This window comes from Canis lupus, chromosome 18 (genome assembly GCF_011100685.1).
Source record: "Canis lupus familiaris isolate Mischka breed German Shepherd chromosome 18, alternate assembly UU_Cfam_GSD_1.0, whole genome shotgun sequence".
Taxonomy (NCBI): Eukaryota; Metazoa; Chordata; class Mammalia; order Carnivora; family Canidae; genus Canis; species Canis lupus.
Genome location: NC_049239.1, coordinates 45,914,331 through 45,940,735, shown reverse-complemented (window position 1 = coordinate 45,940,735; position 26,405 = coordinate 45,914,331). Strand labels below are relative to the sequence as shown.

Below are 26,405 nucleotides of genomic sequence, written 5' to 3'. Positions count from 1 at the left end.
CAGCTACATGCGACCAGCAGAGAGAGGGCCCAGTGTCCCCAGAGCCCGGTGGGGACGGGCACTCACCACACTGCCCCTCTGTGTTGTTAGCGAACTTGCTGAAAGGCACCTCCACTGAGAAGATGAGGCCGGAGAACATGACCTGGACGCCAAGTTTAGGGATGGTCACATACATCTTGATGCCAATTTGGGACACACTCACACCGTCCTTCTGGAAGCCGGGCCTGACCACTTGATCATTGAAGATAATCTAGACACAGCCGAGGATGAGACAGTGAGAATGAGGCAGTGCCCCCCGCAGGCCCTGGTCCGTGTGGAGCTGTCTCGTGGGGGTGATCCCCACCTCGTTGGTCATCACCCCGAGGATGGGCTTGCGGGTCATCACAACCCGGGCCTGCTGGTACTCGACAATGATGGACTGTGGGCAGGAGAGCCCATCCTCGGCCCCACAGAAGTAGTTGTTGATGAGCACGCGGAAGTGGCCGTACACGGGCACGATCTGCTGCACCAGCACATAGGTGCAGTTGTCCAGGAAGCTGTAGTATGTGCCATCGAAGGTGATGTAGTGGGGGTCGCCCCAGCCGCTGCACACACCTGCGGGCATAGAGCAGCCTTACGTGGGGCCTCCCAACGGGTGTGTCGGCCCTGAGGACCCATGTGCCCAGCACTGAACTCTGCCAGTGGGTGCCTGATAAGGCCTGAGTGATGTGGCCAGGCCCTCTTGGCCTCCTCCCACCTGGCATGGCCCCGGGAGTCCTGGGGCTCAGGCCCTGGGCTCAGGAAGGATTCCATTTGGCACCCTGGTGGGGCCTGGCGCGAACCATTCCCTGCCTCACCGTTGGGAAGTCCTTCCTGGTGTCTGACCCAAGTCCATGCTGCCCCCTCAGGGGAATCCCCACCCATCCCACCAGCCGCCCCATCTGGCTCCCAGCTCACACTGGCACTGGTAGTTCGGGCAGCAGTCATCGTGGTCCGTCACCTTCACAGGAGGGAAGCCGTTGGTGCAGGTGGGTGGCTGTGTCTGTGGGCACGATCGTGGGTGCACGGTGATGACACCATTGCCCTGACAGGTGGCTTGAGAGCAGTTGGGCATGGGCCACGTCTCGCCTTTCTGTGGAAGAAGGACAGCTCTCAGCCTCATGATGCTGCAGTCTCCCCAAGAGGGGAGCCATAGGAAACAAGAGGGGGCCGGCCTGGCTAGGGGGTTCCCCTGCCCTCCCTACCCCCTGCCACATGTGGCTTCCTCTCCTGGTGCTCTGCATGGGCCACACACCCCCTCCCCAGCTGCCTGGCCTGGTCTGGAGCCTTGCCCACACTCTTGGGCACCCCATCATCTGCTGGTGGCACACACTCCCAGCTACCAGGCCGGTACCCCTCTTGGCAATTAGGTGGGACCAGAATTAGCCAATTCACAATGGTCAGCCTGCTTCGGCCCATAAGGTGACTGATTTTCCTGCTCTCAACCAAACTGGAAAGAAGCGGAGGGTCATGGCACCAGCCTCTGAGAAGGGCAGAGAGGGGCAGTTACCATTCTCGGGGGGATTGCATTTGGGCATCCGTGCATAGTGACAGGCACAGAAGCCGACAAGGAGGGTCCAGGTGGGGAGGTGGTTGGGGCAGGAGGTGGCACGCTGCTGGAGCAGGACTGGTCCGACCACCTGACCACCTGGCAGTCCAGGCTGCACATGGCATAATAGCAGTGACCAGCGAGGTCCGTCTGTTGGTAAATGATGGATCCTGCAAGAGAAAGGGTCAGGCAGCAAAGAGCAGACCTGAGCTGGGGAAATAGTCACAGCCCAGAGGGGCACTTCCAGCCTGGCATTGACATCAGGGACGGACCTGGTAGGACTTATTCCTACCCAGAAATAAACAGAATACATCCTCAAAGGGGGCTCAGTGTCCCACTCAGTGTCCCACTCTGTAGCTTAGTCACAGAGATAGGGACCCCTCTCCTCTTCCATACGCCACTGTTTTTTTGTGGACAAGATAGCAGAGGCCGGGGGAAGGACACACCACACCTGGAATCAGTACTCACATACCTGCAGGGTAGAGCTTGCCAGACACGCTGCAGTAGCATGTCGTGGTGGATGGTGCCACGGAGCTGGGAAACGACACAGTGGACACCACGGAGGTAAATTCAGGAGGAGGCGAGCGATTGGTAGATGAAGTCACATGGGGCGTCACAGAGGTGTGACCACAGTGCTCTGGGGGCTCACAGCACAGCACACGGACCTCATAGTTGAGACACATCCCGACATTGCCCTTCTGGTCCCGGTTCCGGCACACCAGCCCCTTGGTGACGTTGCACTGCACCACCTGGCCCAGCTTGTCGATGCTGACCTCAGGGTGGCTCTCAGCCCGGCACTCCAGCTGTGCAATGTATTCAGGCCGGCGGCAGATTTTCTCTCCTCTTTTCTTGATGTTGCAGAAGGTTTCCGCATCTCCTCCATGGGGCCCCGGGGATGGGAAGTCCACATCAAACCACTTGGTCCACGTGCATTGTGGCTGGCAAGTGACAGTCACATATGGGGAGTGAGTTGTCTCAGATGTGAGAACAGGGATTGTGCTGGTTGTAGGAGCAGACATTGTGGTAGTTTTTGGCAGAGACGTTGGACTGCTTGCTGGTAGAGATGTGAGGCTGGTTGTTGGCACAGTGGTCGCACTGGTTGTTGGCACAGAGGCTGAGCTGGTTTTTGGTGCAGATGTTGGACTGGTGGCTGGCACAGATGTTGAGCTAGTCGTTGGCATAGATGTTGGGCTGGTTTTTGGCACAGTGGTTTTGGTGGTTTTTGGCACAGAGATTGGGCTGGTTGTTGGCACAGAGGTTGAGTTGGTTTCTGGCACAGACTTTGGGCTGGTTGTTGGCACAGTGGTTGGGCTGGTTATTGGCACAGAAATTGAGCTGCTTCTTGGCACAGAGGTGGTGCTGACTGTGGACACAGATGTGGGGCTGGTTGTAGGCACAGAGGTTGACCTAGTTGTTGGCACAGGTATTGGGCGGGTTGTTGACATAGGGGTTGAGCTGGTTGCTGGCACAGATCTTGGGGCTGTGGTAGACACAGAGGTTGAGCTGGGTTCTGGCACCGATGTTGGGCTGGATGGAGGCACAGAAGTTGAGCTCGTTGTTGGCACAGAGTTTGGGCCAGTTGTTGGCACAGTAGTTGAACTGGTTGTTGGAACTGTGGTTGGGCCGGTTGTTGGCCCAGAGGTTGAGCTGCTTTCTGGCACAAACGTTGGGCTGGATGGAGGCACAGAAGTTGAGCTCGTTGTTGGCACAGAGGTTGGGCCAGTCGTTGGCACAGTAGTTGAACTGGTTGTCGGAACTGTTGTTGGGCCAGTTGTTGGCACAGAAGTTGAGCTGGTTGTTGGAACTGTTGTTGGGCCTGTTGTTGGCCCAGAGGTTGAGCTGGTTTTTGGCACAGATGTTGGGCTGGATGGAGGCACAGAAGTTGAGCTCGTTGTTGGCACAGTTGTTGGGCTGGATGTAGGCACAGAAGTTGAGCTCGTTGTTGGCACAGAGGTTGGGGCAGTTGTTGGCACAGAGGTTGTGGCAGTTGTTGGAACTGTTGTGGAGCCTGTTGTTGGTCCAGAGGTTGAGCTGGGTTCTGGCACCGATGTTGGGCTGGATGGAGGCACAGAAGTTGAGCTCGTTGTTGGCACAGAGTTTGGGCCAGTTGTTGGCACAGTAGTTGAACTGGTTGTTGGAACTGTTGTTGGGCCAGTTGTTGGCCCAGAGGTTGAGCTGCTTTCTGGCACAGACGTGGGGCTGGATGGAGGCACAGAAGTTGAGCTCGTTGTTGGCACAGAGGTTGGGCCAGTCGTTGGCACAGTAGTTGAACTGGTTGTCGGAACTGTTGTTGGGCCAGTTGTTGGCACAGAAGTTGAGCTGGTTGTTGGAACTGTTGTTGGGCCTGTTGTTGGCCCAGAGGTTGAGCTGGTTTTTGGCACAGATGTTGGGCTGGATGGAGGCACAGAAGTTGAGCTCATTGTTGGCACAGTTGTTGGGCTGGATGTAGGCACAGAAGTTGAGCTCGTTGTTGGCACAGAGGTTGGGGCAGTTGTTGGCACAGAGGTTGTGGTAGTTGTTGGAACTGTTGTGGAGCCTGTTGTTGGTCCAGAGGTTGAGCTGGGTTCTGGCACCGATGTTGGGCTGGATGGAGGCACAGAAGTTGAGCTCGTTGTTGGCACAGAGGTTGGGCCAGTTGTTGGCACAGTAGTTGAACTGGTTGTTGGAACTGTTGTTGGGCCAGTTGTTGGCACAGAAGTTGAGCTGGTTGTTGGCACAGAGGTTGGGCCAGTCGTTGGCACAGTAGTTGAACTGGTTGTTGGAACTGTTGTTGGGCCTGTTGTTGGCCCAGAGGTTGAGCTGGTTTTTGGCACAGACGTTGGGCTGGATGGAGGCACAGAAGTTGAGCTCGTTGTTGGCACAGAGGTTGGGGCAGTTGTTGGCACGGAGGTTGAGCTGGTTTCTGGCCCAGATGTTCGGCCTGTTGTTGGCATAGAGGTTGAGGTTGTTGTTGACACACTTTTTGGGCTGGCTGTTGGCACAGATGTTGAGTGGGATGTCACCAGGTGAGTGGTGGTCTCTTTTAGACTACTGGTGCTCACACTTGGGGTGTGAGACACTGTGACAGTTTTGGTGTGAGGACACCCCTCTGGGGTCTCACAGCACAGTACACGGACCTCGTAGTTGAGACACATCCCGACATTGCCCTTCTGGTCCCGGTTCCGGCACACCAGCCCCTTGGTGACGTTGCACTGCACCACCTGGCCCAGCTTGTCGATGCTGACCTCAGGGTGGCTCTCAGCCCGGCACTCCAGCTGTGCAATGTATTCAGGCCGGCGGCAGATTTTCTCTCCTCTTTTCTTGATGTTGCAGAAGGTTTCCGCATCTCCTCCATGGGGCCCTGGGGATGGGAAGTCCACATCAAACCACTTGGTCCACGTGCATTGTGGCTGGCAAGTGACAGTCACATATGGGGAGTGAGTTGTCTCAGATGTGAGAACAGGGATTGTGCTGGTTGTAGGAGCAGACATTGTGGTAGTTTTTGGCAGAGACGTTGGACTGCTTGCTGGTAGAGATGTGAGGCTGGTTGTTGGCACAGTGGTCGCACTGGTTGTTGGCACAGAGGCTGAGCTGGTTTTTGGTGCAGATGTTGGACTGGTGGCTGGCACAGATGTTGAGCTAGTTGTTGGCATAGATGTTGGGCTGGTTTTTGGCACAGTGGTTTTGGTGGTTTTTGGCACAGAGATTGGGCTGGTTGTTGGCACAGAGGTTGGGCTGGTTATTGGCACAGAAATTGAGCTGCTTCTTGGCACAGAGGTGGTGCTGACTGTGGACACAGATGTGGGGCTGGTTGTAGGCACAGAGGTTGACCTAGTTGTTGGCACAGGTATTGGGCGGGTTGTTGACATAGGGGTTGAGCTGGTTGCTGGCACAGATCTTGGGGCTGTGGTAGACACAGAGGTTGAGCTGGGTTCTGGCACCGATGTTGGGCTGGATGGAGGCACAGAAGTTGAGCTCGTTGTTGGCACAGAGTTTGGGCCAGTTGTTGGCACAGTAGTTGAACTGGTTGTTGGAACTGTGGTTGGGCCGGTTGTTGGCCCAGAGGTTGAGCTGCTTTCTGGCACAAACGTTGGGCTGGATGGAGGCACAGAAGTTGAGCTCTTTGTTGGCACAGAGGTTGGGCCAGTCGTTGGCACAGTAGTTGAACTGGTTGTCGGAACTGTTGTTGGGCCAGTTGTTGGCACAGAAGTTGAGCTGGTTGTTGGAACTGTTGTTGGGCCTGTTGTTGGCCCAGAGGTTGAGCTGGTTTTTGGCACAGATGTTGGGCTGGATGGAGGCACAGAAGTTGAGCTCGTTGTTGGCACAGTTGTTGGGCTGGATGTAGGCACAGAAGTTGAGCTCGTTGTTGGCACAGAGGTTGGGGCAGTTGTTGGCACAGAGGTTGTGGCAGTTGTTGGAACTGTTGTGGAGCCTGTTGTTGGTCCAGAGGTTGAGCTGGGTTCTGGCACCGATGTTGGGCTGGATGGAGGCACAGAAGTTGAGCTCGTTGTTGGCACAGAGTTTGGGCCAGTTGTTGGCACAGTAGTTGAACTGGTTGTTGGAACTGTTGTTGGGCCAGTTGTTGGCCCAGAGGTTGAGCTGCTTTCTGGCACAGACGTGGGGCTGGATGGAGGCACAGAAGTTGAGCTCGTTGTTGGCACAGAGGTTGGGCCAGTCGTTGGCACAGTAGTTGAACTGGTTGTCGGAACTGTTGTTGGGCCAGTTGTTGGCACAGAAGTTGAGCTGGTTGTTGGAACTGTTGTTGGGCCTGTTGTTGGCCCAGAGGTTGAGCTGGTTTTTGGCACAGATGTTGGGCTGGATGGAGGCACAGAAGTTGAGCTCATTGTTGGCACAGTTGTTGGGCTGGATGTAGGCACAGAAGTTGAGCTCGTTGTTGGCACAGAGGTTGGGGCAGTTGTTGGCACAGAGGTTGTGGTAGTTGTTGGAACTGTTGTGGAGCCTGTTGTTGGTCCAGAGGTTGAGCTGGGTTCTGGCACCGATGTTGGGCTGGATGGAGGCACAGAAGTTGAGCTCGTTGTTGGCACAGAGGTTGGGCCAGTTGTTGGCACAGTAGTTGAACTGGTTGTTGGAACTGTTGTTGGGCCAGTTGTTGGCACAGAAGTTGAGCTGGTTGTTGGCACAGAGGTTGGGCCAGTCGTTGGCACAGTAGTTGAACTGGTTGTTGGAACTGTTGTTGGGCCTGTTGTTGGCCCAGAGGTTGAGCTGGTTTTTGGCACAGACGTTGGGCTGGATGGAGGCACAGAAGTTGAGCTCGTTGTTGGCACAGAGGTTGGGGCAGTTGTTGGCACGGAGGTTGAGCTGGTTTCTGGCCCAGATGTTCGGCCTGTTGTTGGCATAGAGGTTGAGGTTGTTGTTGACACACTTTTTGGGCTGGCTGTTGGCACAGATGTTGAGTGGGATGTCACCAGGTGAGTGGTGGTCTCTTTTAGACTACTGGTGCTCACACTTGGGGTGTGAGACACTGTGACAGTTTTGGTGTGAGGACACCCCTCTGGGGTCTCACAGCACAGTACACGGACCTCGTAGTTGAGACACATCCCGACATTGCCCTTCTGGTCCCGGTTCCGGCACACCAGCCCCTTGGTGACGTTGCACTGCACCACCTGGCCCAGCTTGTCGATGCTGACCTCAGGGTGGCTCTCAGCCCGGCACTCCAGCTGTGCAATGTATTCAGGCCGGCGGCAGATTTTCTCTCCTCTTTTCTTGATGTTGCAGAAGGTTTCCGCATCTCCTCCATGGGGCCCTGGGGATGGGAAGTCCACATCAAACCACTTGGTCCACGTGCATTGTGGCTGGCAAGTGACAGTCACATATGGGGAGTGAGTTGTCTCAGATGTGAGAACAGGGATTGTGCTGGTTGTAGGAGCAGACATTGTGGTAGTTTTTGGCAGAGACGTTGGACTGCTTGCTGGTAGAGATGTGAGGCTGGTTGTTGGCACAGTGGTCGCACTGGTTGTTGGCACAGAGGCTGAGCTGGTTTTTGGTGCAGATGTTGGACTGGTGGCTGGCACAGATGTTGAGCTAGTTGTTGGCATAGATGTTGGGCTGGTTTTTGGCACAGTGGTTTTGGTGGTTTTTGGCACAGAGATTGGGCTGGTTGTTGGCACAGAGGTTGGGCTGGTTATTGGCACAGAAATTGAGCTGCTTCTTGGCACAGAGGTGGTGCTGACTGTGGACACAGATGTGGGGCTGGTTGTAGGCACAGAGGTTGACCTAGTTGTTGGCACAGGTATTGGGCGGGTTGTTGACATAGGGGTTGAGCTGGTTGCTGGCACAGATCTTGGGGCTGTGGTAGACACAGAGGTTGAGCTGGGTTCTGGCACCGATGTTGGGCTGGATGGAGGCACAGAAGTTGAGCTCGTTGTTGGCACAGAGTTTGGGCCAGTTGTTGGCACAGTAGTTGAACTGGTTGTTGGAACTGTGGTTGGGCCGGTTGTTGGCCCAGAGGTTGAGCTGCTTTCTGGCACAAACGTTGGGCTGGATGGAGGCACAGAAGTTGAGCTCTTTGTTGGCACAGAGGTTGGGCCAGTCGTTGGCACAGTAGTTGAACTGGTTGTCGGAACTGTTGTTGGGCCAGTTGTTGGCACAGAAGTTGAGCTGGTTGTTGGAACTGTTGTTGGGCCTGTTGTTGGCCCAGAGGTTGAGCTGGTTTTTGGCACAGATGTTGGGCTGGATGGAGGCACAGAAGTTGAGCTCGTTGTTGGCACAGTTGTTGGGCTGGATGTAGGCACAGAAGTTGAGCTCGTTGTTGGCACAGAGGTTGGGGCAGTTGTTGGCACAGAGGTTGTGGCAGTTGTTGGAACTGTTGTGGAGCCTGTTGTTGGTCCAGAGGTTGAGCTGGGTTCTGGCACCGATGTTGGGCTGGATGGAGGCACAGAAGTTGAGCTCGTTGTTGGCACAGAGGTTGGGCCAGTTGTTGGCACAGTAGTTGAACTGGTTGTTGGAACTGTTGTTGGGCCAGTTGTTGGCCCAAAGGTTGAGCTGCTTTCTGGCACAGACGTGGGGCTGGATGGAGGCACAGAAGTTGAGCTCGTTGTTGGCACAGAGGTTGGGGCAGTTGTTGGCACAGAGGTTGTGGCAGTTGTTGGAACTGTTGTGGAGCCTGTTGTTGGTCCAGAGGTTGAGCTGGGTTCTGGCACCGATGTTGGGCTGGATGGAGGCACAGAAGTTGAGCTCGTTGTTGGCACAGAGGTTGGGCCAGTTGTTGGCACAGTAGTTGAACTGGTTGTTGGAACTGTTGTTGGGCCAGTTGTTGGCACAGAAGTTGAGCTGGTTGTTGGCACAGAGGTTGGGCCAGTCGTTGGCACAGTAGTTGAACTGGTTGTTGGAACTGTTGTTGGGCCTGTTGTTGGCCCAGAGGTTGAGCTGGTTTTTGGCACAGACGTTGGACTGGATGGAGGCACAGAAGTTGAGCTCGTTGTTGGCACAGAGGTTGGGGCAGTTGTTGGCACGGAGGTTGAGCTGGTTTCTGGCCCAGATGTTCGGCCTGTTGTTGGCATAGAGGTTGAGGTTGTTGTTGACACACTTTTTGGGCTGGCTGTTGGCACAGATGTTGAGTGGGATGTCACCAGGTGAGTGGTGGTCTCTTTTAGACTACTGGTGCTCACACTTGGGGTGTGAGACACTGTGACAGTTTTGGTGTGAGGACACCCCTCTGGGGTCTCACAGCACAGCACACGGACCTCATAGTTAAGACACATCCCGACATTGCCCTTCTGGTCCTGGTTCCGGCACACCAGCCCCTTGGTGAGGTTGCACTGCACCACCTGGCCCAGCTTGTCGATGCTGACCTCAGGGTGGCTCTCAGCTCGGCACTCCAGCTGTGTGATGTATTCTGGCCGGCGGCAGATTTTCTCTCCCCTTCTCATGATGTTGCTGAAGCTTTCCACGTCTCCTCCATGGGGCCCCGGGGATGGGAAGTCCACATCAAACCACTTGGTCCACGTGCATCGTGGCTGGCAGTTGATAGTTGTGGGTACAGAGACCAAATTTGTGCTGAGCACATTGCTGGTTGAAGAGTGCACTTGCGTTGAGCTGACCTCACTGTGTTGTGTGGGAGACAAAGGAATTCCAGTAGTTGAGGTAAGCTGCGTATGAGTCTGGGTTGTCCTTGGGGTGGTGTGTGTATTCTCAGCTGTCACAGGAGATGTTGTGCTTGTGCACACATCCACCAACTCACAGCACTGGATGCGGATTTCATAGTTATAGCAGATTGGAGGAAACTGATTCTTATTCAGGCACATCAGCCCCACACTCTTGTCACAAATCACATCCTGCCCCAGCTCATCCAGTGGGATGTTTGGGAAGAATGCCGCCCTGCATTCCACATTGCTGGGTTTTTCACAGAATTTATATCCTGTGGCTCTCAAATTAGGAAAAGTGTCAAAATCCCCACCGTTTATACCAGGCTCGGGATAGCTACCGTCAAGCCAGTGGGTCCAGCTGCACAAGTTTTGTAAACAAGGCGCAGGGGTTGTTGAAGCTGGCGTTGACCTCAGAGTGAAGGTAGTGTTTTTCACAGTTGTAGGAGAACCTAGGGTGGTTGTAGTTGCACTTTGGGTAGGTGTAGGAGTACCTGTTGTGGTGGTGGTGGTACCTGGGACATGTGTAGGAGTACCTGGGATGGTCACAGTGGTCACTGGGACAGATAAAGGAGTACTCAGGGCAAGGGTAAAAGTACTTGGGATAATCGTAGAGGTAACCAGCAGGGGTGTAGGAGTACTCGGGGCAAGGGTAGTGGTACCTGGAGTAGGTGTAGTGGTACCTGGAGCATGTGTTTTGCTAGTTGTAGAGAGAGTGGTTGTGCCAGTTGCGGTGACAGTGGCTGGGGAAGGTTTGTTGTGTGTTGGCACAGGTGTAACCCTGATAACCCCCGATGTGGGCACCATTTCTGTAATCCTGGAAGGTGTAGGAGTGGAAGCTGGTGGTGGAGGTGGAGTGCTGGAGGTGGAGCAGGTCCCAGGGAAGCAGCACAGAATCCTGATCTGGTAGTTGTAGCAGAGCCCGGATGTCTGGTTGCGGTTGTAACACACCAGCCCCACGGTCGGGCTACACTCCACATGCTGCCCCAGGACTTGGAGCGGCACCTCTGGGGCACCCTCAGCTTGGCACTCCACCTCCTTTGGCACTGAGCAAACGTGGTACCCGTGGGCACGGAGGTTCTCCAGTGTGTCGAAGTCACCACTGTCAATGCCCCGTCCGGGATGGCTGACATCCAGCCACGGTGACCACAGGCACTCCTCTCCACAGGTCACATGGGGCTGGACGGAGGTTTTGTGAGACATTGGACTAGAGGCTGTGACCAGAGTGGAGGACAGGGCACTGCTTGGAGTATTTGTGTGCACTGTGCTCTTGGTAGATCTGTGGCATGTGCGGGGCGGATGTATTGAGCTCACACCTGAGGACAGAAGAGAAGGAGGAAGGGCTAAGTCTCTTGGGGTCCCTGTCATCCCTGTCCCCTTGTCCACCAGCTGCTTTGCAGGTTTCACCAGGTCAATCTGTGTGACTGTCTCCACCTGTGCAGACAATCCTGGCACAGGGCAGGTGTGGAGCTCATGGCAGTTGAATAGAGGTGAATTGAGCTCATTTAGGGGGAACCTGGCTCCCCAGGCATGCCCTGAGCAGAATTTGCACTCTTGGGGGATGCTCTGATAAGGCTCTAAGATGCCCCCCAAAGAAGGGAGGCCAGCCGAGGTGCCTTCACTCAAGCCTCTGCCCTGTGCTGAGAGCCCTGGCTCTGATGGTACAACTGAGGATGCCCATCCTTCCAGGGAGACTGAAAAAGCTGGCCCTTCCCAGCCGCAGGGACGGCAGGCTGCCCGTCCTGGGCCCCTCCTGGACTCTCGGGGAGAGGACAGCCCTGCACGGTGCCCAGTGTGTCTGCCTTACCGAGTGAAGGCGTGGAGAAGGAGAAGGTGGTGGGCGGTGCGGGGGTCGTGGAGCTGCAGGTGTACACCTTCCTCTCGATGGTGCCGTTCACTGAGCAGCGGGCGGAGATGCACCCGCCTGTGCCGTCAGTGGTGTGGTAGATGACATCCCCCAGATGGAAGTGCGACCCGTCGTAGGTGCAGACACAGGCTGTGGGGGGAGGGTTGGGCACATGAGGGGCTGGGGGGAAGGTGGGGACCCTGAGACCCCAGACCCCAGCAAGGCCACCCACTGCTCACCCTCAGCATCGTAGACACACTGCACGCCGCTCTCAGTGCAAACACTGGTGGCAGGAGGGAAGAGGTGAGTCCGAAGGTGCAAGGCACCCTTGCTGTGCCAGAGCCGCCCCTCAGCCCAAATGGTGGACATGGGGCCCGAGGTCACACCCTCTCAGGGAGCCCCTGACAATCAGTGAGTGACGGAGGCAGGCGTCTAGCACACAACACACCCTGGAGACATTCTGACAGATATCTCTGCTCCAGGGCAGCTGCCTGGGGGGTCCTCGGGGTGGCATCATGACTCAGCTTCACTGCAACCCCTGCCCACCCCCACCCTGCAACAGGGAGGCGGCTAGCTGGACCCCAGGACCCCCAGGCTGTGGCAACCCATCCCTCCCTGTCCCGAGGGCTGAGGCCCTGGGGAAAGGTGGCCAGGGGGGCCTTTCCCCAAGAGCAGGAGCCAGTGGAACCCCCTCCCTCTCCCGGCTCCTCACCCCTCTGCCCCAGGACTCACCAGGACTGGCAGTTCTCCTCAGAAGGCACAGCTGAGCCTGGCCAGTAGGACTTGCCCTGGACACGGCAGGGCAGCGGCGGGGGTGGGGTTGGGCATGTGGCCACACACTGCATCTGGTCCTCATCGAAGATGGGGGCCTCCGGCGGGCACTTGGGGTAGCAGCCTGCAGCCCAGCGAGGCCTGAGTCCCAGCCAGCTTGCCTCTCTGACCGCCTCGGCCCCATGGCCTCGGCTCAGACCCAGCCCTAGTTCTCACCCGCAGCATGGTGGCAGCATGGGACAGCACCCACAAAGGCACCTCAGGGTGCGGGAAGAGTCCAGCCCAGCCAAGGGTCCCAGGACCCCCAGTACCGCCCCTCTGGCCACCAAGGCAGCAGCCTACCTTCCAGGCCATGCAGGTCGTGTAGACACCGGCCGCTGGGGTTCCGGCAGGTCCTCATGCAGGGCACCCCGCACGGCTGGTAGTGCCACTCACACTGGCCCTCAGGGTTGTAGTAGTCGCAGAACAAGGCTGCAGGCAGGTGGGGGGCTCAGTGGCCCAGCACCAGCCTGGAGCGAGCCACCCAGCGGCCCCAGGCAGGACAGCACACGGGCCGGACAAGCTCCCCCTGCACCCCGACCTTCGACCCAGTCCCGCGGGCTGTTCTCCAGCCATTTCGCTCCCCTCTACCTCCTGGATAGGGCCTCAGAGGGCATAGGCCACAAATGCCCGCGGTACCTGCAGCGTGGGCGCCTGGCCCCTGGGGAGGCCACCCGTTGGGGTGGGGGACAACGGCCAGAGCAGCTCCCCAGGCACGTTCCCCCCAGCCAGGTTCCAGTTGGGTGGGGATGGGGCTCTGCTTACCCCTCTCAGTTCCAGAACACCCTTCCCTCTCCCCACCGACGACACCTATCCGTTTCAGTTTCCTCTCCACCATCCTCTCCCTTCCCATGGGTGACCAGCCTTATCACACTCCCCGTGGGCCCGCTCCACCCTGACGCATCGTGTATACTCACGGCAGATGTCCGGGGTCCTCCAGGACACGCACACGCCCACATCATGGCAGGCCTGGGCGTAGGCGGCCACGGCCGTGCAGAAACATTCACAGTCGCCCCCTGAGTCACAGGCACACGCATCGCCCACACAGGCCTCGTAGTACTTGGCGGGCTCCACCTGGGGGGTGAGGGGAAGAGGCTTGGGTTTCGGGGCCCGGGGCACCCGGCGGTCAGGCCTGCAGTGTGCCCCGACCTGGGCCGGTTTCCCCCAGAGCTCAGGGGGAGCCGAGGGCCGACCACAGGCTGGCCAAGAGGGTAGGAGGCCATGCCGGTGCCCGACCTCTGTCCCCTCCCCCTGGGTGCCCTGGGGAACAGCTGCGTACGTGGGCATGGCAGGCAGCGAACGTGGCGCTGTTGATGATGCTGCACTGTTTCTGGGACCAGGACTTGCGGTAGGGGTTGGCGGTGCAGGGGTCCCTGGGGGCCGGGGCATCGGGGCAGGACGGGGAGAACTTCCAGCTGTTGCCAAACTCCAGGGTGCTGCCCACCACGGACTGGCTCCGCGTGGTGAAGTCATTGACAGCATTGTCGTCAAAGTTCCCGCACAGCCCGCAGACCCGGCCCTGCAGAGGGGGGCACAGGAGACAGAGCGCTGGGGCTGTGCAGGAGGGGCCGGAGCTCTCCCCTGCCTCCTGTGACCCCATTTGCTGTCCCTGGCCCTCACGTCCCCAAGAGGAGGGGGGCCCAAGCGTGCAGGGGGGCTCTCTGCCTTCACCGTGTGTGGCTGCCCACAGCACACAGGGTCACAGTGGCATCCCTCCTGGGGGACAAGGGCACAGGCGAGACGGCACCACAGGCTGCTTGGTGTCCCCTGAAGACCAGCTCCAGTCCTGACCCGTGAGCACGGCCTCACGTGGACACAGGACCACTGCAGGTGGGGATCCAGCTCCCACAAGGATGTCCTGGGTTGGGGTGGGCTGACAGCGCAGGGCCTGTGACCCCGGGGACATTCGGGCACAGACAGTGAAGACAGTCTGTGCAGGCAGTGGTTGGGGGGACACCTGGGGCCTAGAGGCTCTGGAGGGAGTGAGCGCTGGGACAGTCTGGTGGGACTTCCGGCATCCAGAACCATTAGAAGGAGCCGCGAGTTTTGCCGGTGTCCCAACAGCCCCAGGACACGGTGAAGGGCCTCCTCCCCACCACCCCTCGAGGCTCGCCAGCTGACTCCCCCCTCTGCGTCTGCCCAGTCACCCCACACCCATCCCAGCTGGCCCAGCTGGTCTAGGGCGAGGGAGGGCCATCCCGGGGTGGGGGTGGGGGCCTACCTTGAACTCAGGGCTGAGTTTGAGGAAGATACTGGTCTTCCTGTCCCACAGCAACACCAGGCCAACCTCAGTGTCCACCACCAGGTAGATGCCCATCTGACGGATGGAGTAGGGAGCCGCCTGCCCTGCACCCTTCTCGATCACCTCCACACTGCCACCACTCAGCCTCAGCTCGTAGCTCTGTGCAGGAAGGGGTCACTCGGACCTGTCCCTGCTCCCTTCCCCACATTCCCAGGGGTGCTCCAAGGGGTGCCCCATCCCCGCCTGGCAGCCCCACTCACCCCCAGGAACAGCTTGATGGCCTTGGAGCAGGTGACGCCCGTGGTCCCGCAGGGGACGTTCTCAGTGACCACGCGGAAGGTGGCATTGGCGGTGCTGTTCCCGCCGCAGTGGTCCTGGGGAGAGGGGGAGGCTGTGCCGGCAGCAAGGAGGCTGGGGGGCACCCAAAGCAGCACTGCAGGACCACGGGACAGCTGGGGAGCCCCAGGGACCACGTACCTGAACTAGCGTGTACGCGCAGTCCCCACTGAAGCTGTAGCGCCTCCCGTCAAAGGTGAGGTAGTGGCCGTCCCCGTACACCGCGCAGGTGGCCAGGCAGGGCTCGTCCGTACACTTCCACATCCTGTTCTTACAGGTGCTAGGGGCAGGGACAGGGCCAGTCAGGCCCAGGCTGGGCGCGGGGAGTTGGGGTCGGGGACGAGCCCCTGCAGGGGCCTGACTGGGGCAGGGTCTTCAAGCAGGCCTCGGGGGCTGGGGCTGCACCACCCGGTGCAGGGAAGGCCCCCCTGCTTACCAGGTGTTGCAGCCCACCCAGATGGTCTGGCCGGGCAGGTAGCTGGCCTCGTTGTGCACGCAGGGACAGTCTGTCACAGCGACGCAGCCACCTTTACCGTCGGACACCAGCCCGTCGGGACACACGCAGCCAGGTTCGCACTGGGAGCTGTACTGTGGGGCACAGGGGACACAGCTCAGTGGGCTGGGGATCAACAGCAGAGCCCCCCGCCTCTCACGACCTGCAGTGAGTCTGGAGAGCACTCGGTCAGCCGTCTTCCAGGGACCAGCCTGAGACAGCCACTCGGCAGGTACCCGTGAAGGGTCCCTGGGGTGTGGGGGACTCACACAGTCCATGTCCAGGGTGAAGCAGCTCTTCTGACAGCCGGCCCCAGTGGCCCCCGGCGTGGCATTGAGACAGTCGAGGTAGACCATGGGTGGGGTGCAGACTGGGGAGGAAGAGGCCATTCAGGGGTCCCCAAACACCACCCACCAGGCTGGCCCTGAGACACACAGCTGCACACAGTGTGTTTCCCAGCAGCCGAGTCTGTGCCTCCTTGGGGCACGGCCAGCGGGGTGTGTGCTTGTGCACAGTGCTCACATGCTCACCACCTCCTCACTGAGCCCAGAGGGCACAGACCGCAGACAGGGAAACCTATGCACACCCACCAGACACACTGACGGGGTGGGGGGTGGGGGTCACCCAGAAGCTTGGAGATAATGAGAGCCCCTCCCTCTCTGCGGGCTCACCTGGGGTGGGAACTTGGCCTCCGATGCAGGTCAGCATGCCTTGCGTGCAGGTGCTGGGAGGAGAGGGTGGTCAGAGGGTCTGCCCACCCCAACTGCCCTGCCCACCAGGCCCAACCGACAGGGGCTCTTACCAGATGGCCCCACGCTCGTGGAGCGACTCCCCGTTGGGGACCATGGAGCCTCCGTGGTAGCAGGGACAGCTGGTTGGCGGCACACACTTGCCCGTGTCATCCATGAAGGTGCCAGTGGGGCAGGTGCAGCCGTCCACAGGGACAAAGTTGATGCCACAGGTGATGTCCTCGTGACTCCGGGACCGGCAGGTGGGCTGGCAGGTGTCGATGTGGTACTGGTAGGTCAGCGACTTAGGGCAGGTGGCCATGGGCTTTGCTGTAGGACGCCAGGCAGGAAGAGGCAGTCAGGATGAAGGGGAGCCGTCACCACACCCCACCCCTGTGCACAGCAGGCCTGCCCCTTGCCGCAGGGTCCCAGGCTGTGCTGGCTGGGTGCTCTGGGCCTCTGAGCCCCACGCGGGGAGGAGGCCATGCAGCACATGTTCCAGTGCAGGGGGACACTCACTGCACACGCTGTCCCTCCAGCCGCTGAGCAGCACCCCGTTGGCAGCGCAGGCGTGCACGTAGGAGGACAGGGCCGCACACAGGCAGTCCTCGCTCTTCTCACAGTTACACGTGTCGAACATACAGTTCTAGGGACAGGGACGCAGGAGCCATTAGGGACCCCCGCACACCCAGGCCCCTCCTCTCCCTGTGTGTCCTTCTTGGGACCCCCACCTGGGCTGGGAGCTCCGCCCCGAGGATGGACGCAAGAGGCCGGGGCCTTGAGGACATGGTGAGCATCCCCCAAGAGCCTGCAGACCCCCAGGACCCCTCCTCAAGTCTGCGCCAGGGCCCCATGCCCTCAGCAGACCGTCTTGGCACCTGACCCCCCTCCAGGTGGGTGCTGGAAGGACCATGGCCCCTCATCTCTGGACAGGTGCCAGCTCAGAGCCCAGAGCATCTCAGCCACCACTAAGGGGTCCCATTTGGACTCCAGGGTCCACGGGCCACGAGCCCTCAGGGGATGTCATCCCGGCTGGAAGCACAGATGAAGGCGAGGCCTCGGGACATCATTGGGTCCTCGCAGAGATGCTCCCGCCTCCTGAGGGCAGCCGCATGGCCAGAGGGCTGAGGCCGGTGGGCGCAGATTACCGAATAGTAGGTGCCAGGGTTCACGGCAGTGTGGCACTGGGCGAAGGGGCCGTGGGGGTCCGTCAGCCGGGAGCACCAGTGCTGAGCATACTTCTCTGTGGACAGAGGAACCAGGGCGGTCGGCGGGCCGGGTGGTCAGCCCCCTGCAGGGTCCCGGCTCCTTCCCAAGCACCCTTGCTAGGTCTGCAGGCATGCAGAGGCCGGGCCTCCCCCGCCCCAGAAACACCCTGTTCCTGTTCTTGCAGAAGTTACCACGGCCGTAACGGGCAACGCGTTGGCAGGTCTGCCTGTTTACCTCCTGAATCCCTCCTTTGGGGCCAGAGGGGACCTCTGTGGCCCCAGGGGTCACCAGCACCCACATACCATTCTCCACGCTGAGGGAGCAGGGGTCCTCGAAGCTGTTCTTGACGTTGGGGCAGGTGGCCTGGGTCTTCCAGGTGTTGGCGAAGGCGGCGGCCGTGCCCTCCACCACGCCGCTGAGGGCACGGAAGTCGTCAGCCTGGTTCTGGTTGAAGTTCCCGCACAGGCCTGGGGGCGGGAGGGGCCGGGAGGGCGGTGTGAGGCCCCGTGAGCCCTGCAGCTCAGGTGGGCTCCGGGCTCCCAGGGACGGCGGTGCCTCTTACCGCAGGTCAGCCCGCGGAGCTCGGGCCCCAGCCTCACGAACACCTGCATGATGGGCACCAGCTGGATGTCCAGCTGCAGGCCCAGGTTGGTCTGGGCGATGATGAAGAAGGTGGAGGGTCTGAAGAGTGTGACGTTGCCTGTGGACACAGGGGTCAAGGCCTCAGTGGGCTGTGAGGGGCGGGACCCTGGGAGGCCAGGGCGGTGCCCTCACCTGCTGAGATGGGCATCTGGGTGTAGATCTGGTTCACAAACACCTCCCCGCTGGCCTTGACTGTGATGACCTGGGAGAGCAGGGGGCGGGGTCAGGGTGGCTGGGGCTCCACCAGCACCCCCGGGGGGCTCTAGAGGCCGTGACCCCTGCCCATGGGGACCCCAGGTACACATGAGGAGGGGCTGACGACCCAAGCACCGCCCCGGGCTCAGCTTATCTGTGTCCCTCAGGATCACACACTCTCTCTGGCAAAAACCCAAGTCATTTTATGACATAGGGAAGATGGAAAAATAAAAAGAAAAAACAAAAATAAATAAACAATAAAATAAAATAGGGAAGTTGTCTTCAATGAAGTGGAGCTACCGGACGTGCCCTGGTCCCTCCTTCCAGGCCTGGTTGGGGCAGGCGTGGACACCCCGGTGGCCCTCCCCAGGCAGGAACCCGTGGGTGGGAGGGTCCTCAGGCTGCACCCTGGTCACTCGCCACCCAAGCCAGGGTCAAGGGCTTGGGCAAAGGGCACTTGTCATGAGGGGCACAGACTCCCCCAACCTGTGTCTGCTCTCACTGTGCCCCTCACCCCCTGGGTCTGCTCTCACTGCCCCCCACCCCCTGGGTCTGCTCTCACTGTGCCCCCCACCCCTCGGGTCTGCTCTCACTGCCCCCCACCCCCTGGGTCTGCTCTCACTGTGACCCCCACCCCCTCGGGTCTGCTCTCACTGTGCCCCCCACCCAGCCCCCCCAGGGCTATGCTCACCGTGTGTCCCCCGCCCAGGCTCAGCGTCAAGCTCCTCAGACAAGTCTCAGTGTCTGTCAGGCCACACTTGCGCAGCTCCGCCAGCACAGTGAAGGTGCTGCTGTTACAGGGCTGCAGACACGGGTCCTCACCCTCTGCCCAGAGGTGCCAGCCCACGGAGTCCTCCCCGCCTCCCCGCCTTCCCCCCAAGATCCTAGGGGGCACATTCCCAGGGTGGCCGCAGACGCAGCATCTACATGCAGCCCAGGCAGGGGGTGAGCTGGTCAGAGACTCGTGGCCGAAAGCCACTCCGTCGGGAGCAAGGACCTTGGGGCCCGTACCTTGACCAACACGTAGCTGCAGTCCCCGTGCACTGTGTACCGCCTCTCGTCAAACGTGGAGAAGTGGGCGCCCCCCAGCACTGAGCAGGTGCCTGGGCACGGCACCTCTTGGCAGCTCCACTGGCCTCTCAAGCAGGTGCTGAGTACAGGTACAGCCCATGTGTGTGCGGCCCCTGGAGCATCCAGCCCCAACCTCCGCACTGGCAGGTGGACAGGGGTCTTGCCGAGGCCCACCCACATCACTGCACAGACCAGGGCCCATCAGGATCTGCATGGAGAGCCACCGGCCTATGCCCAGGGCCCCGAGTGAGAGGTGACAGCCAGCATGGGGCCATGGCCCCCAGAGCAACCTTCCTAGGATGTGTCCAGGGGGTACAGGAGGGCAGGGGCTTGGGGTCCTACCAGTTGGTGCAGTCTGTGGAATAGACGGCCCCCGGAGCGTACGTGGCCCCGTTGTACACACAGGCACACTGGGAGGCAGGAATGCAGCCGGTCTGGCCAATGTCATCGAGCACCATCCCTGCAGAAGCAGGCAGGCCATATGGCAGGTGCCAGGCTGTGTCCACCACTGGACAGGTGGAGGGGGCCGGCCCTCTGCCCAAGGTCACCCTGACCTTCAGGGGCTCCTCAGACCCAGGGGCCCAGAGCACATCTGTGTGAGGCTTAGGGGGGCGGGCGAGGCTGGGGGCTCCTCTCACCCTCGGGGCAGAAGCAGCCAGCCATGCAGTGGTCCTCGCAGAGCTGGGAGTGCTCTGGGTTGGAGCAGGTGTCGGCGCAGGGCGAGCCACACTCCCGATACTGCATGTTGAGGGGGCAGGTCTGGGCTGCAGGGCAGAGTGCGGGGCCACGTCATGTCCTGCCCCCGCCTCCGGGCCAGGGCAGGGACACGACGGGGCCGGGGCCTGCTGGGGCACTCACGGCAGAGGTCGGGGCCCCTCCAGTCCAGGGGCAGCCCCCCAGCGTGGGCGCACTGGCGGGAGTACTCGGCGAGTGTGTGGCAGATGCAGCTGCTTGGGTTGGCGTGCTCGCAGGCACAGAGGTCGTGCCGGCAGGCCTGCACATAGCTGCTGGCGTCCACCAGGGCGCTGCAGCCCGAGAACAGCCTGCTGCTCAGGATCTCCTCACAGATGCTCTGGGGGCGGAGCCGGGAGTCCACACTGAGTCCTGGACTCAGCCCCACCCAGTCTGGCCCCTCCAGGCGCCCGTTCACTACAGGGCTTACAGAGCCAGGTGAGCAGTCCATCATGGGCACAGGGACAGGGTCCTGACACTGCTCTGTGGGGCCGTCCATCTTCTGCAGATTCCCAAACTGGATTGGGGTGAGCTTGACACCTGCGGGAAGCCCGATGTCAGGCCATTGGGTTCCCAGCCCCTCTGCACCATCCCCCAAGACACCTGGGCTGTCCACCGCACCCCCACACACACCTTCCACACTGCGGGGCTAGCCAGTGGCCACAAGGGGTGGCAGGCAGAGGCCTAAGGCCTGGTAACTGAGGCAGGCAGCCCTTGGAGCCCAGCCTGCCGGGCCAGGGCCACCGGACACTTGCGCAGGTCCACTCCCCCACGGCTAAAAGCGCCTTATGGGTGAGCTTCATGGGCTTCACGGGCCAGGTGAAGGGGATGGGGCTGGGGACTTGGGCTGCTGTGGGTCACATGAAATGCCACGTCTTGGCCACAAAGACCAGAGGCCCAGGACACAGTGACAGGGTATGATTGGAGGCGGGACTGCCACTCCCCACAGGGATGTGTGGTCATGATGGGAACAGGAGGCCATGCAAAGGCCGTGCGTCAAGGTTGGTGGCCAAGTGTACAAGTGGGTACGTGTGTGCACGGGGATGGTGCAGGTGCCTCTGTGTGTACCTGTGTGCATGTCTACAGTGTCCGTGTGCAGCTCTGTGTGTGTGTGTGTGTGTGTGCATAGCATGTAAGCTGGGGACATCTGACCAGGACGTGGGCCCATAACATCCCAGGAGCCACTGGGCAGCCATGGCGAGGGGCCTACCATGGGAGAGGAACTCGTTGAACACGGGCTCGCTATTGAAGTCTCCACACAGCCCACAGGTCTGGTTGGCGTACTTGGCGTCCAGCTCCAGCTGCAGTGAGAGCCCATGTCAGACGCCGACCCCACAGAGACATCTCAGGATGCGGAGGACGGACGAGGTATGGGATGTTCCACCCCTCCCCGCGCTCCCCACCGCATGCCTGTGGGGTCTCATGGTGGGGGTGGGGGATCCTAGTTCTCCCCCAGCCTCTGGGCCACCCCTCCTCACTGGCCCACCCACCTTTGCCCAGTGCACTTGGTTCCCTCTCTGGGGAGGCTGTGGGGCTGGCAGTGCCCCCCACCCCAACCCTGGGCCCTAGCCTCACCAGGAGGCTGTCGTCCTGGCTCCACATGAAGACCAGGCCCAGCCTGGCCACCACCTTCAGGGAGTTGCTGCTGTGCTCGATGAGGACCCCGGACTGGCTGAAGGGCAGCTGAATTCTGTGGAGAGAGGGTCCAACTGAGGCCCCGAGGGCTCACAGGGATGGGCCATGGAGCTCTGACCCTTGGCTGGAGGCAGGCATGGGGGGGGCGCCTACAGGCAGATGGGACAAGACCACTGTGCCCTCGGATGGTGCCAGCGGGTGTGAGAAGGACAGGGGACCCTGGAGCACGGGTATCATGAGGGCCTGGGAAGAGGACCGTTGCAGGGGCCGGGGGCCCAGCACAGAGGCCTGGGGACAGCCTCCCATCCCCCCACGATCCCCCAGACTCACAGCTGCCCGTTGGCCAGGACGGCATTCTTGGTCAGCTGGATGACCATGCCGTCGAGCTTCATGGTGACTCTGATGACTGTGGTGGCGTTGGACTCGAGGCCGCGGCGGAGCTGGATGTTGAAGTCCTCATAGGCAGCCCCACAGTGTGCAGAGAGGACGTAGTTGCACAGACCCGGGAAGTGGAAGATGTCCCCGTCGAAGGTCTTGTAGTGGAAGTTGCCCCACGTGCTGCACACTCGCCCGTTGTGCGCTGGGTTCAGGGCTGCGGGCCGAGGTGGTCCTCAGAGTGCTGCCCTGTGCCCACGCCAGGGACGCTGCCGCCCAAGAGCTGGGCGTCTAGGGAGGATGCTCCGGGGAATGGGGACCCCTCCAAGCTGCGCTACCAGCCCCCTCACCTCACGGACCCTCACTCACCTCGAACCACGGGGGCCATCCGCAACGGGGGGAGGAAGTGGAGCGAGTGGCCTGTGGGAACAGGGACACGGTGTCACAGCACCTGCCCGCCCAGTGTCGGCTGCAGTTGGGCATCTCCACCGCCCTCGCCAACCCTGCTGGCTGCAGGCCCAGCTCCGAGTCTGGATCAGGTCCACAGGGGCAGCAGCTTCCCCTCCCGGGCACCCCAAGGGGCTGTGAGCCCTCAGGCCCTGGGACTCTCCTTGCTCGTGGACCGTCCTTGCATCCAGAGTCTCAGAAACACCTGAGGCAACTCCAGGGGCTCAGGACAACACCTGGGGTTCTGGGCACATGCCAGCCTTCCCGAGCCCAGCTGGGGAAATGACTCTCCTGGAGCGGCACGCCCAGCGTGGTGGCACAGAAGCACCTGGGGAGGCCACCCCGCCAGCCCCGCCCAGGCCAAGAGCATGCATATGTGGCCACAACATCAGGAGTCGTGGGCAGATGAGAGGACATGGCTGTGAGGTCAGCGGGCCTCTCGCCTGTCTGCCCGTCTGAAGCTGCGATGCAGAGACAAGCAGCCTTCAGGGGGGCACCGTGACCAGGTGACTGACTGAGGTGTCCTCCGGCCCCCCAGACTCTGGCCCCCGGGGAGTGGGGCAGGGCAGCCCTGACAGGTGGGGATCGACTCACCACCAGGCACCTGGGGGCCGGGAAGGAGGACTTGGGACTTGCCATGTTCCGCAGAGCTGTCCTGGGCCCGGCCTATGGGAAGAAGAGGATGCGGGGCCTGAGCCAGGCGGACAGGGCACAGACAGAAGGATGGGCAGATGGAAGGGTCGGGGCAGGTGGGGGTCCTGTCTGTTTAGGGCTGGGGACACTGCCCGTGTCAGGGCCACGACCCTCTGTGAGCTCCCCCAGCTTGCCTGGCGGCCCTGTCACAGCATCTCCCATCTTCATTCATACTGAACATCTCCCCACTTGGGACATGGGAGACCCAGCCCATGGGGGGATCAGACGGTAAAAGCAATGGGTTGGCTGCCACGTGTCAGCCGACCCGTCACCAGGGCTCTGGGGGAGAGTGTGGAGCAGGAGGGGTGGCCTGGCCCACAGCCTGGCCCTGCAGGGACTGTCTACAGTTGTCCCTGACGCAGGTGCCCAGGGAACCCCCCAGCACACGGTGGCTGGAGGCTGAGCACCTCGGGAACGGTGCCCCCTCGGCCCAGGCAGCATCCCCTGGGGCACAGTCCCCCCAACACCTGCCCAGGACCCAGCTGTCCCCTGGGACGCAGAGGCCACAAGGTGCAGACCCTGGTGGTAAGGGACCTCAGAGGGTCTGTGAGCCTCTTCCCTGCCTCCTCATGTCATGGACCTCACTATGACACCTTCCCCCAAGCCCGAGATCCCCGGGAGCCCCGCCTTGAGGCCCCAATGGGGACACGTGGTGAGAGGCTCCCAGGGTCAGGTGGGCAGCTCTGCTGGCCCAGGGGCCCCAGGACCTGCTCGGAACAGGGGGCAGAGGCAGCGAGCAGCTGGAAAACACACGTGGATGGACGTGTCAGCCGGAGGCCAGCCTGCTCACTGGGAAGGCAGGCCAGGGCTTGGAGACACCAGGTTCCTGCTTCTCCACATCAGGGGAGCAGCCCAACCTCAGGGGTCCCTTCCCCACCTCGGACCCCTGCAGCCCCGAGAGCTCCTCCCCGGCCCCACTAGCCAGAACCCCCAAGATGTGAGGGCCAGGGGCCACGCAGCCAGGAGCCGCTCCCAGACATGCTGTAGCTCGTCTGGAGGCCAGGGCAGGACTCTGAGCTGCCTCCTGCCCTCCCCGGGCCAGAGCTGCCCCAGGATGTAGGGAATCCACAGGGAGGCCAGGGCAGGGCCCGGCCAGCCTGGGAAAGCCTCTCAGCGGGAGCCTTACCTGTGCCCCGGGCACAGGCCAGGGTGAGGACCAGGGCCCAGAGTGGGGCCAGCCTCCTCCAGCTGACACCCATCCTGCGGATGGAGGAGAGCGGTCCCCAGGGGCAGCGTCTGAAGAAGGACCTGAGTGGGCAGGAGCCTTTTGTAGCCTCAGAGCTGGCTCAGGCCCCAGTGGGTGGGTGGGGCGGGGCCTGCCGTTCCCCCCACCCAGGTAAACAGTGGGCACTCACCCGGGGCTGGCCAGCAGCCCAAGACTGGCAGAGACGGGCATAGCTGCCAGGTGGGCTTGGCTTCCCGAGGGCTTCCTGAGGCCTGGCCTGGAGGGATCCCCATGCCATGCCCCTGGACGGCTTCTGTGTGGCCGGACCCCTGAGATCCCCATACCTCGAAAGCCTGGACTTCCCTGGGCTGTTGGGACTGCCAGGGCCACCCCCTCTCTGGACATGGGCTCAGGGGGCAGCACCTCCAGTGACAGGACCCTGACCTCCATTCAGCTTGGCCTTGGACCCAGCCATGTTCCAGTTCCTGGCTCCAGATGGGCAGTGGGCAGCCCCAGGCCAGCCCATGGCCACCAGGGGTGGAAGTGGCTGCACCCACTGGGCTGGGATGCTGCTGACTGGCTTACCCCAGAAATCATCCCAATGAGAGGGCTGAGAAGACAGGGTGGTGTCACGGACATATGAGGGTCGGGTCTGTAGGGGTGCTGGACACTGGACTGAACTCTCCCCCACAGGGAGGCCACACACCCACCATGACCAGCAGCTCCACTGCCTGCGAGCAGCCCAACCGGAAGTCCCAGCCGGGCACGGCGGGGAGCTGCAAAGGGAGTGGGAGCAGCTGGGCCGGGCCATTCCCAGCACCGGTTTCCTGCTCTGGGGGCCTGTCCCAAGCTCCTCATGGTCACCTGATTTTCTGTCTCTGACCTATCCCCTCCCCGTACCCCGGCTTGGCCCTGGAACCTAGAAGAGAGCACCGCGTGTGTGCATTGGGGGAGTATGGGGAGTGGGGTTATGAGTGATGGATCGTGTGGGAGCAGGAGCCTGAGGGGGGGAGTGTGCCCACCAGGCTTCCCTGCTCAGCCTTGGAAGGGGAAAGCCTGGTGGGGGGGTCCCCAGGAACAGGCAGGGTGGACAGGTCTGGCTCCAAAGGACTGTGATGGTCTTTCTTTGATGGTCAGGAGAGTGAACGGTGGGAAACAGGCCGTGGGCGAGACCCTGGTAGGGGAGGGTGAGGGACACACAGGCCTGCCCTCCTCACACACCCAGAAAGGCAGGGAGGCAACCGGTCAAGCAGTGCCCTGCCAGCACTGGACACAAGCCTGAATGGACACGCGACCCTAGGTCCTCTGAGTCACCAGCCTGGCCCTCTGGGACATGCTCTGCACAGACAAGGCTGGGCTGAGTCACCCAGGCAGATGGGCAGTGGCAGCCCCGGGCCAGCCCATGGCCACCAGGGGTGCAAGTGGCCGCACCCACTGGGCTAGGGAGCTGCTGACTGGCTTACCCCAGTAATCGCCCTAATGAGAGGGCTCAGAGGCAGGGTGGTGTCATGGACACCCAGCCCCAGGCCACACGCATGTGAGCGTTGGGTCCTTTAGGGTGCTGGGTACTGGAGCTGACTTCTCCACGGTCCTGGAACTCTGGGCACCCAGCCCTGGCCTGACCCCAACCCCGCCCCTGCCCAGCCCAGGTGTCTCAAACAAGGTGACCAGGACAGAGGACATTGGTTTCCATGCTGCCTGTCCCCCCTTCTAGGAACGTCGGGTTTCCTACCCTGGGCTTGTCACTTCCTTCAGGGCACAGCCAGGGCCCCATAGCAGGTGACCCACTCGGTTCTAGTCACTCAGAGCACCCCTGCGGCTGCTCCCCAGCCGTTCTCCACGGGGCCTCAGCAGGTGCTCTGTCCAGGCCCAGCTTTGGGCAAGAAAGGGGGCAGCTTCACAGCTCTTCCCCACTGGGGCCCCGTGGGCTGGTGTTCTCCCGCCAGGACAAGGAGGTGAGCACAGACAGTCCTGCCAGGGCGCCCAGGCAGCTGGGAGCCAGGCCTCCCTCCACAGCCTGGTGCCCTCCAGGGACTGCTGTGGGGAAACACCCCAGTTCCACCCTCCAACCCAGAAGTCGGCACCCCTCTCCCCCCAGGAGTCAAGCCAGACCTCCCATGATCTCAAAGCAGAGCTGG

General features: G+C 61.1%; 1 protein-coding gene across 1 annotated transcript in view; it reads right to left on the bottom strand.

The window, feature by feature from the left end:
- Positions 1 to 24,326, bottom strand: part of MUC5AC (mucin 5AC, oligomeric mucus/gel-forming) — a 30,282-nt gene extending 5,956 nt beyond the window's left edge. Inside the window, 35 exon segments of the mRNA XM_038563538.1 lie at positions 67 to 250; positions 344 to 594; positions 937 to 1,111; positions 1,529 to 1,737; positions 2,040 to 10,964; positions 11,456 to 11,644; positions 11,734 to 11,777; positions 12,227 to 12,389; positions 12,608 to 12,736; positions 13,222 to 13,378; positions 13,584 to 13,823; positions 14,526 to 14,705; positions 14,807 to 14,920; positions 15,024 to 15,162; positions 15,319 to 15,470; positions 15,645 to 15,745; positions 16,047 to 16,099; positions 16,178 to 16,433; positions 16,623 to 16,749; positions 17,252 to 17,346; positions 17,615 to 17,779; positions 17,875 to 18,012; positions 18,087 to 18,156; positions 18,841 to 18,951; positions 19,161 to 19,299; positions 19,563 to 19,680; positions 19,859 to 19,984; positions 20,079 to 20,292; positions 20,383 to 20,492; positions 21,163 to 21,253; positions 21,528 to 21,642; positions 21,918 to 22,179; positions 22,332 to 22,382; positions 23,004 to 23,075; positions 24,229 to 24,326. Of these exon segments, the coding sequence (XP_038419466.1) occupies positions 67 to 250; positions 344 to 594; positions 937 to 1,111; positions 1,529 to 1,737; positions 2,040 to 10,964; positions 11,456 to 11,644; positions 11,734 to 11,777; positions 12,227 to 12,389; positions 12,608 to 12,736; positions 13,222 to 13,378; positions 13,584 to 13,823; positions 14,526 to 14,705; positions 14,807 to 14,920; positions 15,024 to 15,162; positions 15,319 to 15,470; positions 15,645 to 15,745; positions 16,047 to 16,099; positions 16,178 to 16,433; positions 16,623 to 16,749; positions 17,252 to 17,346; positions 17,615 to 17,779; positions 17,875 to 18,012; positions 18,087 to 18,156; positions 18,841 to 18,951; positions 19,161 to 19,299; positions 19,563 to 19,680; positions 19,859 to 19,984; positions 20,079 to 20,292; positions 20,383 to 20,492; positions 21,163 to 21,253; positions 21,528 to 21,642; positions 21,918 to 22,179; positions 22,332 to 22,382; positions 23,004 to 23,075; positions 24,229 to 24,301 (13,738 nt within the window). The 5' untranslated portion in view covers positions 24,302 to 24,326.
- Positions 24,327 to 26,405: the final 2,079 nt, after the last annotated feature.